This window comes from Thunnus maccoyii, chromosome 7 (genome assembly GCF_910596095.1).
Source record: "Thunnus maccoyii chromosome 7, fThuMac1.1, whole genome shotgun sequence".
NCBI lineage: Eukaryota > Metazoa > Chordata > Actinopteri > Scombriformes > Scombridae > Thunnus > Thunnus maccoyii.
This window is the reverse complement of record NC_056539.1, coordinates 13,525,368-13,549,510: the sequence shown is the minus strand read 5'-3', so window position 1 is coordinate 13,549,510 and position 24,143 is coordinate 13,525,368. Positions and strand designations below refer to the sequence as shown.

Sequence of the window (24,143 nt, the reverse complement as noted above, 5' to 3'; positions counted from 1 at the left end):
TTGTTCTTGTAACAGTTTACTTTCTCTGCAACTTCTTCCTCTTCGAAATATTTCTTAGTCAGATTCTTTCATCACACTCAACTATAATCAATCAAAGTGAATGTAAGTAAAGTAACAAGTAAAATTTGATAGCTAGAAGTGAGTTCTGTGTTAGAACCATTGAAATCAATCTGCTGTGACGTAAATAGTGATCACATTAGTGGTTGACAGCTATGAACACTTATGTGACAGATATTATTTATCAGCCTGCCTGCCCTCCCCGGTTTGTGTATCTTAAAGCATTTATAGGCTATGTGGTTACACAAACCTGGAATAAATGCAGGATTTCCTCAAATCCCATAGATATCATTAAGTGTTAGTCTGTGATTAGTAGTGTACTTTCACTCGTTTCAAATTAAGTGTAACAGAAATATTTAAGCAAATGTTAAATCACAATACTACCATCCAACTACACATCAAGATCAAATTTGTGTCTTTCTCTCAGAATTTCAGTCAGACCAATATCACCAAAGTGTGCCCCGGATCACAATGCATGTTTGCCTTCTATGGTGGGGAGAGCATGTACCACCGCTACATCTTAGTCCTCCATCTTTGCAACCTGTTTGTGTTCCTCTGGCTGGTCAACTTTACCATCGCCCTGGGCCAGTGCACCCTGGCCGGGGCCTTTGCATCCTACTACTGGGCCCTGAAGAAGCCAAAAGACATCCCTGAATGCCCCCTCTACTCTTCATTTAGCAGAGCCATACGGTAGGTAGCTGCATGGACAGAGACGCTGGATGTGAAAAGTGAAAAAAAAAAAAAAAAAATCTGGATGGATTTACACATAAACTTGAAACACACAGATCGATGAATAGCTTTTCTCCAAACCAAACATGGTTCACAAATCTGTTGTGTCTGTTATAATCTGTTATAAATTCATGCTGTATTCTTGTGCTCTGTTCTTTCTTTACAATTTTGATTTGCCATTTATTTTACCTCTATAAAATTAAGTATGAACAAAAGTCACATTTGGGACTCATGAATAGCAGAAATCAAATAAAGTGATTTTCCAGTATGAGCATGTATTGAATCTACTAAGATGTTGGTGGGATTTTCATTAGTTTACTTGTAATATATAAAATAAATTTAGTTTTTACAGATAACAAGGAGGACATGCTGCCTACACAAATGTTCAAATATTCATTATTCCACTTGGTTTCTTGTGTCACAGTTATCACACAGGTTCCCTCGCCTTCGGTTCTCTGATCCTCGCTGTGGTGCAGATGGTCCGACTTGTTCTCGAGTACCTGGATCAAAAACTGAAAGGTAACCCGTAACTCTTTAAGACTCTGATCTTCCCACTCTCACACAAGTTAATGATCATTTCAAATGGGATGTTGAGGATTGATGATATTTTCCCAGGTTCTCAAAATGCATGCACTCGATTCATGCTTTGCTGCCTCAAATGCTGCTTCTGGTGCCTGGAACATTTCATCAAGTTTCTAAACAGAAATGCGTACATTATGGTGAGTGAAGGAACATCTGTTTTGCCAATAATTTGGACTGATTTATTATTAAGTATCTGTTAGCAGTTGAGCTGTTAATTGACCTGGCTTGTACTTAATTACCCTCTACCAAGCACTTTCTACTTTTTTCTCAACAGATAGCAATATATGGAAAGAACTTCTGCACCTCTTCCAAGGACGCTTTCTTCCTCTTGATGAGGAATATTATTCGGTAAGACCTTTCTTATACGTCTCTGTTAGATCTACACGTCTGAAAAGGGTCAGAGTACAGATGACTTGCAGCTGAGAGACACTCTCAGTGCTTCTTAGCATAACATTAAGTTAAATTTGACCATTTTAATGGGTAGAATTACATCAGGAAGAGTCTGTTAATATGCTAGAAAAAAAAAATTTAAATGTTAGATTCTGTCTCAAAGAAAAGTTAAAAATATGTGGATTTACTGCATACAAATCGGTGAAACAATCAATCAGTGTGTCAAGCAGTTGAGCATTTCTCCTAATTAACCTACTCACCATCATGTATTTTATGGTGTGTGCTCTTTCACAGATATTTCTTGAGTTGGTGTCTCAGTGCATGACAGTGCCTTCTCTGTTTCTCTGGTGTCTGTGTTTGTCCTTCACTGTGACTTCTCTCTGCCTGCTCTGTAGGGTGACTGTCCTGGACAAGGTGACAGATTTTGTGCTCTTCTTGGGAAAACTGGTTATTTCAGGAAGTGTTGGTGAGTTTAATGTCACTGGCACTCTGTCAAATGGCATAAATAGGGGTACAGACAAAAAACTGCATAAGAAACAGGATTAAAAATTCTCCTGAATATTAGGAAGATGATAAATTGACTCACTTCCAGTTAGTTTTGCCACACATATACTCTATTTCCACTCAGTTTGCGAAATTTACTTCAGCACAGGTTGTCTGCAGGTCTTAAAGATCTTAATTTAAACCTAAACATTTATTATTTATTTTTGCACTGCCTAATCACTTACAGTATTTGGGATTTGTCCTTAGGTTTCACTAATATAAGATTTGTTGAACTGAATGTATTAGAGTAGGTATGTTTGTAAGCCCTTGACTATTCCCCTTTAACAAATTATAGCTTCCTGGAGCCCCAGATTTAAAAATTTTAGAGTTACTTGTGCTGCCTTTTGACTTAAACCCTCCTGGTTGATTTGTCCAAAATGTTCTTAAATACGTTTAGTCATAAAAGGTTTATAAAGTATTGCATTTAACTCTCTAATATCAGTTGTTTTTCACAAGAACCAATACTCACTGTTTTTAAACAGACAGAATAATGACAGAATAATGTTTGAAGAGAATTCTTTCCCTTTTTTCATGAGAGTACTTTTTAATTTTTTAAAAAGTACTGTTCACAACGTTTTATTATATAAATTTGTATATGTTGTTTAAATATTTTTTATGTTTTCCAGGTGTTCTTGCATTTTTCTTCTTCACACGTAAAATACCAGTCATTCAAGAGGAGGTGCCATCCCTAAATTACTACTGGGTCCCCCTTCTGGTAAGGAATTCAAATGTGGGCTATTTAATAAGTAATTGTTACAGCAATAACAACTGAGATTGAATCCAGTTGCTTTGGCAGATTGAGATATGTTTCTATTCTGACTTGGACTATTCACTGTGCATACAAAGGATTTTATCCAGACCCTCCTCGCTCCTTTAATTGTGTTTTGATAAAATAACAAAAGATTAAAATACAGTCGGAGAATTAGTTGGACAAATATATTATATGAAAATTCTTTCACTTTTCTCCTGTAATATACCACTAAAATATTTTATATGATAATTAAGTATTTTTTAGGGACAACTGCTTTCTCCTCAGCTTGTCTTATGCCTTTACTTTTCACACATATTTGCAAAAGATTAATTAATGAAATTTAAAAAGCATTTATGTAAAAAAAAAAAAAAATAGAGGTAATTTAGTATAAAGCCAGTGCTACTTGGTGACTTGCTGCTCATTTCCACAAGGAGTTAGATGCAGGTCCAGGCAGTGGGATCTGATTAATTCATATCCTCATAACACCATGTCCCCTCACCATAACACCTCACCTGTCTCCAGGATAGAAAGAACATGTGGTGTGAAGGATGCAGTTTGGCTCTGCAAATGTGTAGCAGCGATCAGTGATCAAAGTACACCCCACGGACAAGTGTACACTTAAGTTTCATACTTTCTTCTTAGTTCACGAGCAAGGACCATAACCTCAATGAAACGTGAATGATGGTTTAATGATTATCAACTTGGGAATGGTGATGACAATGATGGAACAGGAAGAATGACTGCTGTGTGGGGAAGGGTTTGTCAGGATCCACTGCAACTCCTGGGCTTGGTGGACCCCCTGGTGACCTATGAGAAAGAGTGAGACAGATAAGGGCAGGGAGGGCGGGGCACGGAAAGAGAGGTACGACTAGGTATACTGGGCAGGGAGACGTTTATAGGCCTACAGTATGTGTTTGAGGTGCGGTCCTGCTCCTGAACTTCAGCTAAGATTATCTCCAATTGTGGAATAGCTGCATTTAACACCAATTTGTGTTTCACAAGCTGATCAGTTATGTTGAAGGATTTATGAATCAGAAGTTCATATTCTTTTTTGATGTCGCAGAATAAATGTTGACAATATAGCTGAGTGTGACCTGTTGATTCTTTCAGACGGTGATATTTGGATCCTACATGATCGCACATGGCTTTTTTAACGTCTATTCCATGTGTGTGGATACACTGTTCCTGTGCTTTTGTAAGTACTTTACACGACACATTGTGAAAATATGACTACTTGTACTGAACATTGCTGTGATGGTTACAGATAAAACGTGAAATATCATGTCAGCAGTTCAATATAACACTTTCACTCTAATTTATAACCAAAACTGATTCCTGCTCATTCACTGTTTCGTCTTTCTTTAATTCTTGCATGACCTTTATTGATGATTTCTCTCTACTAAGCCTTTGCTTTCCTTTCTCTTAATGCCTGTCACTCTGTGCGCTGTCTGATATTCCCGCTCCTCCTTTCCTGTGCTGGGACCTGGTCTCAGGTGAAGACCTGGAGAGGAATGACGGTTCTTCCTCCAGGCCCTACTACATGTCTCCTGGCCTGCACAAGATCCTGCGTAAAGGAGAGGAGGGTGCCAAATTATGTGCTGCCTCCTGAGCAATGCGCAGTGGCTATTTTACTAAACTGATGATTCACTTCTTCATATCTACTCTACGTTTGGGGGGGTCTGGACATTTGAGAGCGAGCACTGTAGGGCTAAACATCAAACTGGATGCATCCCAGCCTGGTCAGGGATGACCTGGACATGAAAGGACATGCTTTTACTTCAGTTCCTCACAGAAAAGGCACGGGGTACTTACTAAAACGACTTATGATCACTTCCTATCTTGAGCCAACTCAGATACTTGCCTTTTTTTGCCACACTTGTGTTCTTTTTTTTTTTCTTCTCTGTATTCTCTGCTGACCTCTGCCTTACTGAGAGGGTATGTGTCAAATCGCAGGACGGATGCACAGGCTGAGACGAATATGATACAAGCATTTTTACCCAAACAAACATGAGGACCTTAAAATGTACAGATGCCACTGATGGACTATGGCATAAGGCATCACCATATAAAACGTGGTGGACTTATGGGGCACCCTCTTGTCGCACTTTGGTCTTCTAGTGTAAAATCATGTTTTGTATGCACTTTCACATATGGGAAAAGAACCATGTGATTTATTTTGTCTGTCTAGCATGATTATTTTTGCTGGCTGTTGATGTTTACCATTGGTTTTATAGGTTGCTTTGATCCACCGTATTTATACTAACACAAGCACACAGATCCAAAAATGGTGTGTATTCTGCACTTAGCAAAACAGGTTTCTCTTACTTTACTCAATTACACAATCATTTCATAGTTTCCATCATGCTCATAGATGTACTGTAAACCAGACTTTGTGGGAGGTCAAGACTTTAAAAGAAATTTTATGGTTTTTGCTTAAAATTTGAACAGGACATGACAGTTTTCAGGAAACTTGTGAATGCAGCCACTAGTTTATGTGCCTAGTTGTGAAAAAAGTTAAAAAAAAGAAAAAAAAAGAAAAAAAAAAGTTCCTCTTATTCTGCAGTTTTAGACCTAACACCAGGAACCTTTGCGATACAGTTTATAAAAGGATGTCAAAGCCATTTTTGGTACATTTTTTAATGGGTGGTTCAGATGTAGTGCTGTTTTAATACTAAGTATAATACATGCATCTGTCTGGAGGTTATTCAGTGTTCTTTTTGTATAGGAGAATTTTTTTTATCAATGAAATTCAATGAAAATGTGAATAATTTTTTTGAATAAACATAAATGGTTTAACTATTGTCCTCTGCATTTTCAAGGTGACTTGCTTCTCGGTTTAATTGGAAAGTTCAAGATGATCAGAAATATCATAATTTAACTTTGATGTCCTGTTGTAAGTGATTCTCTCAACTGTGATCTCAGTTTTTAACATACTGCTACTGCTGCCTCCTAGTGTGGGATCTGGAGGTAAATGACGGCTCTGCTGAACGGCCTTACCACATGAACAGAACCTTGCGGAAGATCCTCTCCAAGAAGAACGTCTAGAGAAATGAAGAAAGGAAGGAGAAAGGCTGAAAGGTCATTTACCAAAGCATGGTATGAGTCTGAGTGACAATAAGCATTTTGCCAAATGTAATCCAAGTATACACAAATTGTAACTGTACACTATAATAGACAAATTGTTGAGCAACTATATTCATTCATCCACATGGTCATAATTTAAGCAATTCTTTGGTATTTATAACTAACTAGAGGAGCCAGCGTGTCCAAGAAAAAAAATGTTTTGTGTTTTTATTGGTTGGTGTACAAAATTGCACCACATTCTTGTAAATATTTTGTAGAATTTTATAATTATAACTGAAATATGATTTGTTCTTACAACCACAATCATACCACACACTAAGTTCCTGTTGGAACAAGTGATTTCTTTCTTTCTTTAGATTGTGGTGAACTTCTGCAGTTTTTGTCCTTATTTTCATGTAGTTACCAGTTTTTGCCACTTGGTGGCGCCAGTCTAATGTGTACTGATGTAGAGGCATGAACAAGTTTTTCCATGAAATGGTCAAACGTTACCTCATCCGCACATTGTGTTTTTTATTTTTTTATTTTTCTTATTTTTTTTTTACTTCAAATTGTCTCACATTGAGAAATATATTTGCCACTAACTGTCCTCTGTTTTCATATTTAAATGTCAAGGACATAATGGCATAGCAGTTCAAAGTACTCCACTCTTAAGTGCCTTTTCTCAGAGAATTGCCACAACGAGTGTCTAATTGCTTCTTGCAGCTACATAGTTTACATTTTTTGAACTCATAAAAAGTGACAGTCCTCAATGTTCATGGTAGGAATGAAAGGGGGAGCAAATTGATGTTAGGTGTTTATGGTTTGGACTAAAGTCACAGGTGTGTCCAACCAGTAACAAACACAGACCCTCCACCTACATACAGTATGTGCTGTTTCTTTGCTCTGATGTGTGACTCAGAGGGTGATGTGATGAGACCGATTGCATTGATAACAATTACAATGTGTGTTTGAAAGTTTCACAGGGAACAGTGGCTGCAGTCAAATGAACTCATGTCAATCACAATGTTCTCTAATAAGTTTAATAATAATAAGTTATATAATACGTTTTCACAGCATAAAGCTGAAGCTACACCAGCAGCATAACTCACTTCTCTGCCGTCCATCTTTATGCTTGCTATGTTTCAACCACATTGAAATCTGGCTTGATATGTGGCTTTTTTTCCACAGTATGAACTTTTTACTGTTTCAGGCTGATCACAACCACTGTTCTCTGTGATAAAGAAACTTTTTTCTCCTTTTCCCTTCCAAGCCTAGAGTGGGTGAGTCCTTATGAATCTTCATAGATTTCATTCATAATATTCTCAAGACCAAAATTTCTTGTTGGAGTTATGAGTCTCTATGAATAGAAACAGTTTTTGTTTTTGTTTCCATTGGTCTTGTTAGTCCAGTGTCATGCTGGTCCCACGCAGTATAATTGAGTTATTAGGATTTAAGTCAAGCAAAACCTTTGTTGCAGGAAGATGCAGTTGTTTTGTCTTTGTAAGGAGACTGACGAAATAAATCAGTGAAAGTACAGCATCATTTCCAGTAACACAGCTGTTGGCAGTTTCCCACAGTGTCCTTGTACCTTGTATGATGATCACCTTTAGATCTTTGAGATGTGACTCATCCTCGTGAGTCTTTGTGTTTGTCAAACCTGAGAACTTGCCCTCATGTTGCCTCAGAGTGACAGCACTGCCAGACTTACACACCCTCTGCCCCCGTTTGAGCTGAACACGCTGGGACATGCACAACGTAACCATTCAATAAAAGGAAAACAACTCTGATGGCGTATCTGAAAGGAGAGAAATGATGCATGTAGTGCTCGGCATAAAACACACAGCATATTGTTGTTCCTTTTTATCATACTGAATAACTCAAGGTATTACTGTACTACCAGTTGTATTTTGTGTCTTTATGTGCATGCAACTCGTTCTCTTTCCCACGAGGCTGAGTACCAAAGATCTGATAAGTGAAGTAAACAGTGTTTTTATATACCTCTTCCTCCCTTCCACGTCTGGAAATTAGATTTTGGTCAACAAGTAGACGCTGTCTTTGTTAGAATGCGCGTCAGTTTTCTTATCACAAACTCTGAAAAAACAGATCTCTCACCTGTTGATAAGCAGAAAGATGAGCAATACTTGGAACTGTGTTTTATTTATTGTGTCTCATTTGTGAAAGCTGGCAGCATCTATATCTGCCATATTTCTATTTATAGTACAGAACATGTTGCATGTATTTTTATAACAGAATATATTGTCCGTGTGAATGTGCATCCGTAATACGGATGTTTTTGTTCTGTTTTACAATAAATTGTTTTTTATACAGCACACACTTCTGTTATTTTCCTCCTTTATTCTAAATATCTGTATTCATTCATTCATTCATTCATTCATTCGCTCATCTCCCAGGATTGTGAAATTAGACATTTATTTTCAAAACAGACAATTCACATACAATAAATAAATTAAATTGCAAATATTCAAACACTGCTATACAAACAATTTCAAGTTCATCTTCATAATGAGTTGACATTTGAGGTCTGGGTGGGTTTCACGTGGAGTAGCACGGTCAAACTGTGTCACCAACTACACAGACAAATATAAATCTATAATTTCATGTCACAATCCTATGAGGTACACTGAAACCTTTCCATTTCCACATTATACAGCACACTTAGGACTGTAAATTATAATCATCCATAATATGCTCAACAGTGAAATAAGTGTTTTAGAATATAAACGTGATGAATTACTGGAGGTTCAAGGAAAAGTAAAGTTTTTATGTTTATCTGAAACTGAAATATTTTATATTAACCATGGAGATCTGAATACTGTGGCTGTCAATGACAGATATTGTGCGTGTGTGTGTTATAGTGTGTGTGTATGTGTGTGTGTGTGTGTGTGTGTGTGTGAGAGAGAGAGAGAGAGAGCGAGCAGCTCAGGCGTGAGACACAGGCAGGGAGGTCATGGCGTGGGCTGGCAGCAGTGGTTGAAACATGGATGGAGGGGCGTGAACTGCGGGGAGACACACAAACAGCACCAGAGTCATTACAGTATTTCACACGTTAACACAGAATTCCTCTGTTCATTTTGTAAAAGTCAAATTTATTGATTTGATTTATTGAACAGGACAGTGTGCAGTATTAAGCATAAATGATGCACTGCACCGGAGTTATCTTGAGGCTAATTTGCATCCGTAGTCCACCACAATTAAAACATACAACAGCACAACAACAAACAATACAAAGCAAAACAAACAAACAAACAAACAAAAAAACACACAGAACACACCATACAAAATATGAAGCTACACACAACAGCACATCACATACACGCACAGTGTCGATTAAAAATTAATAATGTAAACTAGGCTCAGTGGTCACACAGCTGATTTGTCTTTAGTTGATTTTTTAATTTGGCCTTGAATGTATTGATTGAACCACAGTTCTTCATATAATCAGGTAGGGCATTCCACTGAGTGGTGGCTTTCACAGAGAAAGCTGAATGCCCAAATGCAGTGCGACGAAATGGTATGGTACAATCTTGTATAGAGGATATTCTGGAGGATCTAATAGAACTTATTGATCGCGTGTACACAAAGTCACATAGTGGAGGAGGGGCCAAACCATTTAAAATTTCATAAACTAGGCACAAATTTGAGAATAATCTAATATATCATATATATATAATATATAAAAAATCTCCATATAAAAATGTTTAATTAAGACATTCAGAAAGATTTCCCACCATCTATAATACGTATACGTTTGATAAAGATTATTTAACATTCTTGACTGTCTCAATGTTGCCTCATTAAAAAAAAAAAAATCATATTTTCATGTTGGACACGCAGCAGGGTTTATATCCAGATTATGAAAGCTTGCACTTCCTATTCTAAACTGGTTCTTAAACTTCCTCTTTTAAAAGTGATTTGTTTGGAATAAATACAAAAATTGGGTAGATTTCATTAGAAGTGACAGCCTGAGGAAATAATGCCACCAACAAGCAAAAAAGTACGTGGATTCATCACATGATGCACATTTTACATGTGATGACTTTACATGCAATGTGGATACTTCAGGTTCATTTAGTTTTCAGATAATTCAATTCATCAAAATCAATGAGATAATAATTCATAGAGAATCTGGCGCTCACTGTCTATGAAGGAGTGTAGTGCGGAGAGCATGGATCCCTCTGGGCCTCCGTACGCTGTGTACTGCAGCTCCTCGGGGGTCGGGGTGGGCTGGGACAGGCGGCTGGGCTGCAGGGAGGTCATGGGGGTGCTGGAGGTGTGGTTGGGGCTCACGTGCTTCTTGTGGCGTGCTCGGCAGTTCTGGAACCAGACCTGAGTTGACAGGATAAAACATCTTTTGTAGGGCTGTGTCTTAAAGGAGTTGCACTCGGTCTCTCCCTTTCAGTGGTTAATATTCAGTGGGAACAACTGACCAAACAATGACCAAAAGTATCAGATTGGAGCTTTGTTGTTACAACTTGCATGAGACAAGTATGAAAGTAACATGTCATGAAAGTAGCATTCATCTTCACAGCTTGTACGTTTTTCTGTTTGCCAAACATCCCATGTGTTTGTCCATTTTTTGTGGAGTTTCAACTGAGGAACCACTTTTGCAGCTGGTGAGTATAAAACAGCTGTGGTTGTATTTTTCAATAATCATGATATGCTAGAAATGCAGTGTTTCCACTCCACATTAATTCAGTCACACATTTGTTCCTTGATGTTTCCATCCAAGAGACACTAGTTAGGCTGAAGTAGCAACAGTCAGCGCAGAGATAAATCAACCGTGAGGTGTCAAACTATCAAACTGTGGCACTGAGTTATGTTGTCTCACAACCATTGTTATAAAGCTCGTGTGACTGGAATCACATCTCTGGAAGCAGTTTGTCATTAGTAATACTGAAACACTCCCAGTTATCATCACTCTATCTGTCAAACATTACACACTTGTTCATTTGAGCCAAACACATTTACAGCCGTAAATCCAACTGTCTTTGATAGAAGAACAATCCTTATATATAATACTTCTGTCCTCGCACCATTGCCAGTGGTGAAAAGTCACTATTTACTTAAGCACTGTACATAAGTATCATTTGGAGTTACTTGTACTTTGTACTTTGGTTATTTCCATTTCATGTAGTACTTTATACTTCTACTCCACTATATTTCAGAGGGAAATATTATTCTCCATTACATTTACTCAACAGCTGAAGTTACTGATTACTTTGTCATTTATATTTTATATACAGCTAACATGATCAGTTTATAAAATGTGATGAATCGTAAACTATTAAACTATGCAGTTGTCTATAAAGTATTTAAAAGTAGCCTTACCTCAACCAGCTACACCATTAAAATGTGTTTAAACCAGCATTACAATATATATGTAGTATGAATGATGCACAAAATACTGAACTGACTATTCATGTAACAAATATATGTTAAAGAATAGAAAGTATATAGAAGTGCATTTAATGTTATAATTTATCTCTTTCTTTTAGTTTTGTACACCATTACATCCATATTATATTTTATGATTGATATACAGAGGTGTTGTGTAATCCCATGTGGGATGGGTCACATGTTTTACTTTTGATACTTTAACTACATTTTGCTGATAACACTTCTGAACTTTTACTTAAGAACAATTTTTAATACAAGACTTTTACTTGTAATTAAGTATTTTTACACTGTGGAATTGCTACTTTTATTTAAGGATCTTAAATAAAAACCTTTTAACTCTTGCTTCTCTCTAATCATGCAGTATATTCCATCATGCAGCTATCCTTCACTGACCTGTATGACTCTTCGACTGAGACCCGTCTGCTCTGCCAGTTTCTGCAGCGTTTGGGCATCTGGGTTGTTGTCCTGGGCAAACTGAGCCTGCATCACCTGCATGCGCCGAGGTAAAAGATAATCAGCTCAATACCAAACAACTTTACTTGTTGTTATTGAAAAACACGACCCACATTTGGTTTGTCTGTGTTAAAAAAACATTGCAATGATCAAATCACATTTGGCAGGAATGAAGACTGTGATAAAGACAGAAAAGCATTTTTAGTAATTATGGACATCTATCATTCTTTACATGGCCCTTATGCTGTTCATGTATAATGGCATAATACTCTATATCATTATTATCCTTAGTAAGTCAGAAAAAAACAGTATAATTTAAAAAAACAGAATCCTTGTTAGAGGTTTTCTACCTGATATATTCAATAAAAGCTTTACTTAATTCATCTACTTTATTAAAATCAAAACCTTGTATCATGTGCAGTGTACAATCAGTTCTCAAACTGGTTGAAAGTGCACCAGCATGTTACCACATATCACCACTTAACAAGTAACTATACACACATTGTCAGTATTTAAGTTATAAGGCTTGAATCCTTCCTTTTCCCGCCCAAATAAATTAAGAAATGAATGTGTTGCTGCTTTTCTGCTGTCTGAAACCTGCATTATGTCCTCAGAACCAACTGCTGCATTTTGTTTGTCTGTTGATGACATGTAAGATAAATCAATCTGAGCTCGCTTAACTCAACTTGTGCTACATCTTTATCACACAAATTTGTAATAATATAATTTTAAAGGCTGCAGGCCAATGTTTTCAGGCTTAATATATTCAGATTGGACGTTTTTAGGCCATAAATTAATTAATTCTGATGGATTTTTTTCCAGGCATGTGGAGACCACGTTCAGACCATAGCAGCTGTCTTTTGAAATTTTAGAATTTAAGACAATATAGAGGCCTTGTTTAAATACATATTTATATTAAAAAATTATAATTCAAGTGAGTCCCAGCTCTACTCTTTGCCCTCCTCCCTTACATAGAAGTCACACAATATTTTATCCAAAATGATCCAATAACACTGTTTAATTTCTGTCTGTCTAAAACGTGATGATGGAGGCTCACCTGCAGCTGGTCTGCAGTGAAGCTGGTCCGTGCTCTCTTGGAGGGTTTTGGCTGGTTAATCTCCTGTTCAGTGGGCACAGCTCCGTCCATGTTAACACTGTTTCCTGCAACAAGCACAGGAACATTAGCACTGAATTAGAAACACTCTATGTTACACTGAAATGCAGTTTTGAAGATATACATTTGAAAGAGCAGCATGCAATAAACATATGTTAACCGAGTCAATAAAAAATGAGTTCAATTTCAAATAGATTATTATTCTCATGTTTTATCTGGTATATGTTCAGTTTAGGCCTATTAAGTAATTTCCATGTAGGTACTAGATGATTTACTATCAATAAAAGAGAGGGCAAACAGCATATTCAGTAGCTTAAAGTGCAAAGAAATAAATATTAACTTTACAAATCAGGTTTATGTGATAAATACAATGTAATAAATATTGGATTTTTTAGATAATCCAATCTCTCTCACAACCTGTTAAAAACATATCTAGAAACCTCTAGAAAAGCATCATAAGTTACTGCTATGGGCTTAAAATAAAAACAATATTCCAGGTATTTTTGTGTGTATATAAGGAAGGACTCAGTGTCCTCCAGTGGACCCCGGTCGGCTGGCTCACCTTTCTCCACGGCCCGCTTGAGGTTGTCCAGCATGCAGTCGTAGTGGACCCTGCAGAGCACCTTCTCCTCCACCAGGGCGAACTCCTCCCCGGTGGACAGCTGCCTCTTGCAGGAGAAGCAGGCGAAACAGGCCAGGTGATACACGTTCCCCTTCGCCCGGCGCACCCAGTCTGTGGAGTGGATGTTCCGGCCGCAGCACGCACACCAGGTGCCGTATCTTCTGCAGGTGGAGGTCAGGATGAGCACATCAGACACCCAGATACCATTTAAAGACTTCAGCATTCAAGAGTGATTTTAAAGGCCGGTGCCAATTTGTTTTTAATCGGTATATTTACATTTGACTGTTTTTTTAGGCCCAAAGTGAAAAGAAAATCGGTGTTTTATCAGCAGATTCCTGTCATGTGGACACATTTAGCTCAGATCACTGCAGGAAACCTCTCAGACATATCAAATTTTAAGATCATAAAAAAAGATTTACCTAATGATCCAATACTCATAAAAGCTTCTATATCCATTAATCAACCTATCAAACTATTTGATTGAGAATTACCTGAAGGCTAAAATGTGGCGAGACAAAAACCGACTAAACTTCAGTGTGGAGTGATTTATTAATAATGTCTCTACTGGCATCTGAGCATAAATAAATAGGCCATATTTTTAGTTAAATGCTGTGACTATATTATTGTTATTTTATTGCGTATATAACCCTCCATTAAATAATTAAAGGGATCATATCATGGCAAGCTTATTTTCCGCAACAATTTCGTTTGGTTCGTTTCAAATTTTCGTTTCATCAGCACTAATAAAAATCGATGCACATACCTAAAGTAATCCAGTTTACAGAAAACCGCTTTTTCTTTGATGTAACAGCTCGTGTGGCTGCCAAGTGAAGTCTGGCACACGCTGCAGGAGAGACATCGCACATGCCAGCACAAGTCGTTAACCTAAAGCAAAGATAGGATCAATTAACAAAAGTCAATCAAGTTCTCAGGTAGGCCTACACAGTATACACGCGCGGATACCCGCGGGAGCCTGAAAACCACAGAAATCCAAACGAGAAGGGGAGGAAAAAACACAACTGGTAATCCAAAGTTAAATGAAAGACAGTCCTCATAAAAATTGAATCGACAAAAAAAAGCGTGCGTGCAGCGTTTACCTTTAATAAATATTTATCCACAATTTCTCCGTTGCAGCTCGCACATACAGCTCTGCCTAAAAGAGGCGCAGAGGCCATCGCCTGCAGCGACGACGCGTCTTCATCCAAAACTTCCACCGGCGCGCCCTGTGGGATCAGACCTGCGGTTAGAAAATTACGCACAGGAACGCATCCACCTCCATTACCTGCTGCAAATCACATAAAAAAACTCATGAACTCAGCTCACCTGTCGCTGCCACCGATGATAAACTGCAAAAACAACATCATCACTCATTTTGACGATCTCTGTCTTTCCAAATGACCAGTTTTTTGCTTTGTTTTTGTTTTTTTGCACGACTTCATTTGCTCGTTAATATCTTAAAACAACACAAAATAAGTTTACAGGATTTGTGTTAGCAGCCATTAGTATTTACAGAATTGTGTAATAAAATATTTTAGAGAGACTTGAATAGAATTATACAACCTAATTTAATGATTTGAAGAGAAGCTTCCAGATTAAATAACTTTTTTCAGATGGTTATTTGAAGCTTTTCCCCAAAATGTGCCAACTCATATTAAAAACTTTATCCTTTAAAAAAATATCCTCAGGTTAATTCTCAGCCTACCATTATGTCTCTCCTGTCCTCAGTGCATTTGCCTAGCAGCTCTTCGTCTCCTTTGCAATCTTCACACATGTCGAGAAACTCTACGGCGGGAAGAGGATGTCGGTTGTGTCAGACTGTCGCAGCTGCCTTAAATGCCCCCCGCTCCTTCTTCCCATAAATATCATGCCTTTCACTTTTCACCATGACAACGCCGGCGATTACCAAAATGACATTTAAAGGAGAAGGATAGTCATTACTTACAAAAACAGACAACACTTGAACTAATACTTATCCTATGTGCATTATGTTCTTGAGATCTGCATTTGGGATTCAAGCAACGGCTCGCTGCGTGTGCGCGCGCGTGCTGGTTTACACCCCAACACGTCAATTTCACGTGTCAATCAAAAAACACCCAGCGCGAGGTCTCGAGGAAAGGGGATTGATTTATTTAATAACAGCAATTAAAAGGGCTAAATTCGCCACAAACGTCTACCCGGGACAACCAAAAGGTGAAGAGGTCTCATTAACTACTTGAGTTTTAATTGCAGAATTCGGGGAGGGTAATTTTCTTCGACATTTCTTCAAATTGTGAAAATACCGAGCTGTCAGCGTGTGGACGGACTGTTTTAATGGCAGCCTGAAGCCCACTCTGATTTAATTGGCGAAGCAATTTCGACCGATATTTAATCTCCGTCGCCGTCTACGTCGGCTCACACTATAACCAGCTGATAAGCAAAACACGTCTGCCTTTAATTTCCTTTACTCACCTCATCGTTGGTCAACAGAGATCCGCTTTCACTCTCGCTAACCATGCAGCACTCTACTTTTACTTCACTTTTCCAGCGCATGTCTGTGTCCAGCGGTAAAGAAGCTTTTCCCCCCACTGTCAAAGTTGTATTCAAGAAAAAGTGCTGCTATTCTTTCTTTCTCCTCCAGGATTCCTCTGTGTGTCCTGAGCTGTTTCCAGAGGGCGGATCATAATTCATATTTTTTCCTGTCCTCTTTGGCCGCGCCTCCCTTTGAGAATAAGCTTGTTGGGTGGTTTTATGCGAGATTTGAGAACAAAAAAAAAAACGTAAAGACTATCAGAGTTGTATTAGAAATATTTTTCAGGTTTATTCTCGATTGAATTTGCCTGCTCATAACTTTTTGACAGTGACACATAATGTATATTAATGGGTATTTACTCCATAATGATCCTACTGTATCTTTGAACTGAAGTCAGCAGTTTGCTGTCACTGAATGTTTGTGACCCCCAAAAGCGAAGCGACCCCTCATCACTTCCTTTTTACCTGATTGTGACCAGTTCAACATGCATTTCCTCCCTTTTACACTCGGCCCTTGTTTTATCTGACTTTTTTCATTTTTAGAGTCGAAAAAAAAATATTCTTTAATTCACAAGAGGAAAACAAAACTGAAAAAGTAAACATACTTTAGTGCAGCAGAAATACGTTTTTTTGTTTTGTTTTGTTTTGTTTTGTTTTTACTGCTTTCCTGTTATTCATATTGCCACCCATAAGATTTTATCTTGTGACCCTAGTAGGGTCCCCACCCCCAGGTTGGGAACCGCTGTGTTAGGGGTCCCTAAGCCAAAAAATGTTGCTGTTGGGCCCTTACTGACACTTCACCTGACGTCCTCAGTGTGATGTCTGTAAACTGTAGCCACCAGGTTCCATTTCATTTCAATGCAACCAGAACTCCTGGAATACATATTTAATTTGCGTTTACTTTGTGTTGATTGAATTAAACAGCTTGATTAGAAATATGCATCATGTGCACCTTATATTATCTGAAGGATAAAAATAATAAAACTAGATTTTGACACACGTTACTCTAGAAGCCACAAAATTAACACATAATGCAGGATTTGTCTTAGTTGATACTGTACTTTAGTGCAAATTCCTTCAGAAATTTGCAACAAAAAAATCACCAAAACCAATAGACATGCAGTAAACTTGAGGTTTTAGGGGGCCCTCTGGATCTGGGGCCCTTGGGTGGTTGCCTGTTTTAGTTGGTTGGTAATTCAGTCTTGTTCTAGACTTGCTAATATGGCCAGTATTCACAAGAATCACTGTTGGTTTATCATACAGTATATATAAAGTATATACACTCAGTTGCCAGTTATTTAGGTACACTGAGATAAAACTAACATAGTCAAATACAACAAATGTGCTAAAACTTCTATATTAATGTAGATTATAATGTTCTGTTTTGTTGAAACTATTTTAAAGAGATGTTGATTTATCTGTGGTGCTGTTGGTTTGTATTGTCTTATACTAAGAGATACATACAGCACATTTGTAATATCTAGTCTCCCCTCATTGATAAACGAGGTGGATTTATGGCTGTTGTATTAACACTTCATTAGTTTAAGCAATGTGTACTTACACTTACTTATAAACTGGCAACTTTTTCAGCTGCTTTTCTCTAGATGCTTCCCCCTGTCAAAATCAGAGAATGTAATGCTGTATAATTAGTGACGTTGTCTTCACTTAATCTAAAAAAAGAAAATGAGAACAAAAGCTGCTCTCAAATAAACATATATTTACACAGTGGAAGATTTAGACCTTCATTCAAACAGCGTTCTTTCAACAGAAGTTAATATTACAGCTGTCACCTGTTCTGTGTGAGACAGCAGTGGAAGGATTCAGATCTTTTACTCGGGTTACTATTAAGTAACAGTAGAAATACCACGATGTAAAAATACTTCAAGTAAAACTGATGCATTTATAATTTTGCTTAAGTAAAAGTACAGTGTTGTCAGCAAAATGTACTTCAGGTGTCAAAATTTAAAGTATCCATTATGCAGAATTGCTCCTCTCAGAGTGTTATATTATTATATACAGTATATCACATTATTGTATTACTATTATTATTTACATAAAACAATACTATATATTTTTATATGACCATGTATTTTTATGTAAAATCCTAATCTGGAAAGTAAATATAGCTGTCAGATAAATGTAGTACAATAAAAATTAATTCGTTCATTCAACCTTTTTTATATACAGGGTGGTCACTTTGCATGAATGCCTTATAAGACAAGTAAGCAAAAGCAAAAATCCAACATGCAGACAGACTTAAAACTTACAAAACTGCAAATATGAGATAAGGATTAAATGGTGAAGTGTAAAAGAAGATTATCAAACCAACATTAAATACAATTTGAGCACAAAAAAATTACTAAAAATTTCAAGACATCAATATGAGATAATAGTCTAACTTTAACTTTTCACCAGATCTAACCACTGCAAGTAGGAACAGTCAATAATTCCTTCTGAAACTTAGTACAGTAGAAATATAAAGCAGCATAAAATGGAAATACTCAAGTAAAGTACCTCAAAAAAGTAATTGTACCTAGTTACATCCCACCTCCCTCTTCTCTTACAAGTGTAAGCATCTTCAGCTGCAGCCCATCTGCTTACAGTCTGCAGTCTGACGGGGGAAACTGCTTTTTTGGTTGTTTTTTTTTAAGTACAGCAGATACTTTACAAGGATTAGAGGGACAGGATGACATGAGTCTCATAAACAAACTCCTCGGATCGCTGAGTGGCTGACTCTCATTTCTCTCTATCTTTTTTCACTCACTCATCCCACTCAACCCAGTCGCTCACGCAATCCCCCCACCCCACCCAACACACACACACACACATACTCACCCCTCCACCCCACACCCCAACCACCCGAAACACAAACAGCAAAAAAAGGATATTTTCTGTCCCCCGGCTGTTGGAGCTGACGGAATAACAGTCTGACCTGCACTGGCATGAGTCTGAGTCCGTATCGCACCATCGCAGGGGGATAAAGGAGCTAGCGTGCCTCCATCGAGATGTGTCCTGTTCCACCTGGTGGAGATGAATGCTCTTTATCAGATAACACATCTCAAACACAGCACAGCAGAGCAGACGTTTCGCCAAAGCAGCCTGTGAGGCAACCACACCACCCAGAATCCTTATGACTGAAGGAGTCTTTGGAGGTTCTGTAACACTTCAAAGCCCCGAAAAAATGCTTTATTTTTACCTCAATGATGAGTTCAGATAAAAAGGTCAAACGTGAAAGGACAGTATGATATCAAAACAAATAATAAACTGAAATCCCAAGCGTGAGCAGAAGCTATCGAGTGTGTTTTATCATAAAAAGACAAATCATTTCTCAGACATTAAACTCTTTATCACTCCAAGCACCATCTGCAGAATACCTGATATGACCACAGATGTTGGGAAAGACGTAAATCTGAGTGTGCAACTGTTGCTTGTTTTCATTTTCAGCGTTGCATGGCTGAGTTCTTAAATGTTTTGCGTGACGTGGACCAGACCAAAACCATTTCTGATCTGTCAACATACTTATAAACTTGTTCTGCTGCTTCGCTGTTTGACATCTCACTCTGTGAAGCTGCTGCAGTATATTTACTGTCCTGTATGATCTGAAACTAGTCCATCAGTTGGTATGAGAGGAAGAAGGAAGGTCAGTGATTACAATGACATGTAAGATGACGGCCAAATGAGTTATAATTTGGGGCGAAGATTTAGAGCTTTATCTAACTAATCACTAGTGAACTAGTGAGCTGCAAAGATACATGTACAGACTTCATAATTAACACAATGGAAGTGGCATTAATACTGAATTTTATTAGTATTTTCCTCCATTATTAGAATTAACATTTGTCTTTTATTCACTATGGAAGTGAATATGATAATAATGTGATTATAATAATAATACTAACTGATGTTTGTAGCACTTTTCTTAACCCTGGTGTTCTTTAACAGCTCAAAAAACATACTTGACACCATACTTAATTTGTTTTATCACCTTTACACTTCATGACATTTTTATGAGAATTGCTTTTGAACATGTTTTTAAACTGATGACATGTGTGACAAGTCCGTTACAAAAAATTATGAATCATCTCTCTTTATGCTTGCAGAGACTTGGCTACAAAACATGGTGAAATACAATGGATGATCCTCTGCTCTTTATCTGTGATCGGTGTACTGTTTGCACAGCAACACTCCTCCCAAATCCCCCCAAAAAAGTCTATTTGGATTTGTGCTATTGGATAAATGTCTGACAGGAAGTCAGACCTTTGTGGGGTCTAATTGACTCCAAACGTCACTATGTAGGAGAACGTAAGGTACATTTCTTTTTCTGTGAATATTTTTTTTGCAATATTTTTTTATATATTAAATAACAATAAAAACACATAATGAATTCATTATTTGATGTAATAGCACTTATTGTCATATCACCAAAGTGAAGAGCTTATAACTTGAATACTTGCCTACATTCTGGGTTATAAAAGGTCAGTAGAAAACATCATAGAAAAAATATATTTAAAGGGGAAAAATTTGAAATCATTAAACAATTATTGTTATTGTTTGCTTCACACATACAGCAGTGGGGTCTGAGAATGTAAAGCCAGTGTCAGTAAAACACAATGGTTAACACAGTAACATAAGTGCTTAAACAAAGATCATGACAGCAAGTACTGAAATTACACAGTGAAACTGAAAAACTGTTTCTTTGACAAACAGAATCAGCCACCACTAACCCACAAAGCCTCTAAGAGACATAAAGCTGACCTCCAAACAAGAAATGTTGTAGGAATGGATACTGAAAATATTGAAACTCAGCAGTAGTAAATTTCTTTGGTTCTTTGACCAGAATCAAAATATTCCACGAGAGATTTTTCATCATTTATATGATGCAAAATTGTGGCACATTTTATACTGTAAAGGTTTCATTTGAGAAGATGCACAGGATACCCAAATACAGTAAGAACAAGGAATGTGGGAGACTCTCGCTAAGAGCAGCAATGAGCATTTGGCCCTTGCGAGCCTCCGAGAAAATCTCCTAATTTGCTACTTCCACATAGACCTTTGCTTTCTTTGGGGCTGCAACTACTCATTTATTTCATTGAAATCAGTCCGAATTGGGGTGGTTTACAATTGACACAACGAGTTTGGCATGACCTTTTCTCCTTGCTGTAAACGGGTACTCATTGAATCTGAAGGGGAGGGCTGCTAGAGGAAGGGTTGAAGGGGGTGGGGGGTTGCGTTTGCCGGGGGGCCGATAGGGGGATTGGGTGGAAATCACAGCAGTGAAAATGGCAGTGCAGTGAAAGAGGGGCCTGATTGCATTGGGACAGCATGCGAGAGGGAGCAGCATGCTCAGCCCAATCAGAGCGACATAAGGAAAAAGTGCTCTTATCAAGGAGTAATGGCCCACTTGACAATCACACAGGCACAAAACTGCTCTATTTAACGCTGATTGCAAAAACTGCTGCCCCCCCCCCCCCCCCCCCCCCATCACCGAACCGCATGACTCCCCGAGATCTCCCTGCCACCTCCCAGCTTACAGCCAAGGCCCTTTCCTGAATGGAATTTATAATCACCCCTCTTCTATTTCCACGCTAATTGTTATTTTAAGACTTAACGTTGTATTAGGCATTTAGTGCTGGTGAAATGTCTGCCTTGATTACTGTGTTTATTGTGAGTATTGAAGGCAGATCCATCTCAATTCCACCAGCCTGACTGGTAGTGAATGTTTAAACAGGTATCTCTCTGTCTGATCTACCTGGTTGTTCATCTTAGTTCATGTCGGCCGCTTAGTGTGAGACAGAAACCTGCTGCAGCTCACATCTGTACATGTGAAGGTATATTCTCTTATAATCAATAGCTTTTTCAGTTTCTTTTTGAGATAAAAATAAACATTTTTTGAGATTTTAAAATATCTCAGGACATTTCACAAGAGCTTGAAAACACATATTTGGAATTTGCACACACTACATGCATGTGTGTCTTGGTTTTGGCAGCACTTACTAACACTGATGCCACAATAATAACAGAAGCAGCAGCATCAGTAGCTGTTAAGAAATATTTCCTTTTTGTTTGATCCAGAATAGTTTTGTTTGATCTTTGTTAGATGAAATTTCGATAACTTTTTGCAGTGTGTGTTATTTTGTTCTTTGACTATTTTACTTTATAAGAGTAAGACAATTGTTAAGCTCATGTCCGAAAAGACTTTAATGAGCATTTGAGCAGTGATTTCTAAGGTTCTCAACATGAATAAATATCTTATGTGACTAAAACGTCTGTGACTAAACAAACACACACAGATTGATTCAAATACACACAGAGACACGTGTTATCACTTCATTTGTGTATATGTTCTTCTTTACTTTCAATTATCTTTGTGGCGCCTGGTTGTAACCTTGAAGCAGGGGAGTGTTAACAGATTTACTTCTCTCTTATTATTATTATCATTAGCATAGCAGTCAGCTGTATTGCTGTTTACATGCCGTTCACTGTACTTTAAGTACTGTAAGGTGATGAGTCACAGTCAACATTAGTGTTGATTGACAAGTTCATCTCAGATACAGGGTTTTTTTCTAGAGACGTATCTCAACATTTATGTGCTCTATACGTCACTGCATGTTGACTCACATTGTTCAAGGAAAACTTTTGTTCTTTGTTTCTAGTCTTTTTGTAAAATAAGCATCTGATCATTTTAATGTATCAGAGGATGTTTGAAGATGCTAATTGGCACAACTTGATGAGGAATACATTCCTGTAATACCTCTGCATTTCAGATTGACATGTACACATATGCACATATTGTACACACACACACACACACGTGCGCGCGCACACACACCATACACAGTGTAGATGACATGGACTGATAGGAGTTTGAAATGTGGTTTGATGTTGCATGCTATAAACTTCTGCTTTGTTTTGCTTTTTATCTTCCTGCACACATTTTCATATTATTACATGACCATTTCAAAATGATGATTGCATCTCTTGTTTGATAATTGAAAGAAGACAGTTGGCCACCAAAAGGCAAGAGCAGAGACAAACACTTCACACCCAGTGTGCCTCCAGTAGGCTACAAAGACTGAAGAGACTCCTTGTAGCGTCTTGAGAGAGAAACATGGCTCCCCTTACTGGTCAACTCTGGTATCGACTGCTGTTGGTTGTGAAAATAAGCAAAGTTTGGGCACCAAAATTCAAATGATATCTAATAAATATTGTGTGATAATTCAGAACTGCACCAAAGGCAGTGAGATACTGGAAGACAGCAGTACGAAAAGTCACCACACTGATTTGTAGATAAATGTTTGACCAAATATACAATTTACTACTGTGTAGTGTTTGTAAGTGTGGCCGTCATTAGTTTTTTATGAGAGGTGCTATGTGTAGGTGACATTATTATAAAAGATATTATGCTATAAATTAATGAGTGTCATGGAAAAAGTATTTGTTTAACATTTCCACCAGAGGGCCACAGAGGACCTGCAGCCTGCACAGTTCATCCTGTGAACACAGTATATCTGAGGTTTCAACTGTGGGATTTACTACAGATTAAGTGATGTTTAGATTGTGCTGCATGATCTACAGTATGGTTCACATATTTTTTAACATTCAAAATCAGCTGAGCAGTGATTTGCTGCCAGTCAGTGAAAGCAAAAAAAAAATATTGTATATTTTTAAAAATGCATCTTCTCTTTGGTAGATTAGTTGTTTCAAGATCAAACAGTTTTATATTTAAGCCGATGGATACCATATGGTGGCAATAGATATTACCAACATTACTATGAGTACTCCCACACCAGAGGTACACACATACACACACACATGCACACACACACACACACACACACACACACACACAAACACACACACACAATATCTGTTGCATTAGTCAGCAGTCCTGTGCGAGGCCATTACAGATCTCC

At 37.7% G+C, this 24,143-nt stretch overlaps 2 protein-coding genes across 4 annotated transcripts in view; one reads left to right on the top strand and one right to left on the bottom strand.

The window, feature by feature from the left end:
- The window catches only part of slc44a5b (solute carrier family 44 member 5b), a 36,569-nt gene extending 28,124 nt beyond the window's left edge, over window positions 1-8,445 (top strand). Inside the window, exons 15-22 of one of the 2 annotated variants that reach the window (XM_042416777.1) lie at window positions 485-747; window positions 1,211-1,305; window positions 1,402-1,505; window positions 1,643-1,716; window positions 2,154-2,224; window positions 2,928-3,016; window positions 4,163-4,247; window positions 6,006-8,445. In XM_042416777.1, the coding sequence (XP_042272711.1) occupies window positions 485-747; window positions 1,211-1,305; window positions 1,402-1,505; window positions 1,643-1,716; window positions 2,154-2,224; window positions 2,928-3,016; window positions 4,163-4,247; window positions 6,006-6,097 (873 nt within the window). In that variant the 3' untranslated portion in view covers window positions 6,098-8,445. Of the gene's footprint in view, window positions 1-484; window positions 748-1,210; window positions 1,306-1,401; window positions 1,506-1,642; window positions 1,717-2,153; window positions 2,225-2,927; window positions 3,017-4,162; window positions 4,248-4,545; window positions 5,984-6,005 lie in introns of those variants that run through there. The other variant, XM_042416776.1, reaches the window with a different exon arrangement.
- A 165-nt stretch (window positions 8,446-8,610) lies between these two features.
- On the bottom strand, window positions 8,611-16,321 carry LOC121900740 (LIM/homeobox protein Lhx8). 2 transcript variants are annotated; one of them, XM_042417261.1, is made up of 9 exons: window positions 16,171-16,321; window positions 15,425-15,502; window positions 14,820-14,945; window positions 14,486-14,607; window positions 13,663-13,883; window positions 13,044-13,147; window positions 11,927-12,022; window positions 10,273-10,462; window positions 8,611-9,132 (listed from the first exon to the last, which is right to left on the bottom strand). In XM_042417261.1, exons 1-9 carry the CDS (start codon window positions 16,249-16,251, stop codon window positions 9,056-9,058), a joined length of 1,095 nt encoding a protein of 364 aa, XP_042273195.1. In that variant the 5' UTR covers window positions 16,252-16,321; the 3' UTR covers window positions 8,611-9,055. The 2 variants fall into 2 exon arrangements, with proteins under 2 accessions (XP_042273195.1, XP_042273194.1); XM_042417260.1 differs by having other exon boundaries at window positions 15,425-16,252.
- Window positions 16,322-24,143: the final 7,822 nt, after the last annotated feature.

Excerpts from the sequence above, each read along its gene's own strand:
- LOC121900740 (XM_042417261.1), bottom strand. The coding sequence starts at position 16,251 with ATGCGCTGGAAAAGTGAAGTAAAAGTAGAGTGCTGCATGGTTAGCGAG. Across the intron at positions 13,884-14,485 it reads TGTAAACTGGATTACTTTAG|AAGATACGGCACCTGGTGTG; the intron begins GTATGTGCATCG and ends CTCCACCTGCAG. Across the intron at positions 13,148-13,662 it reads CAAGCGGGCCGTGGAGAAAG|GAAACAGTGTTAACATGGAC; the intron begins GTGAGCCAGCCG and ends TGCTTGTTGCAG.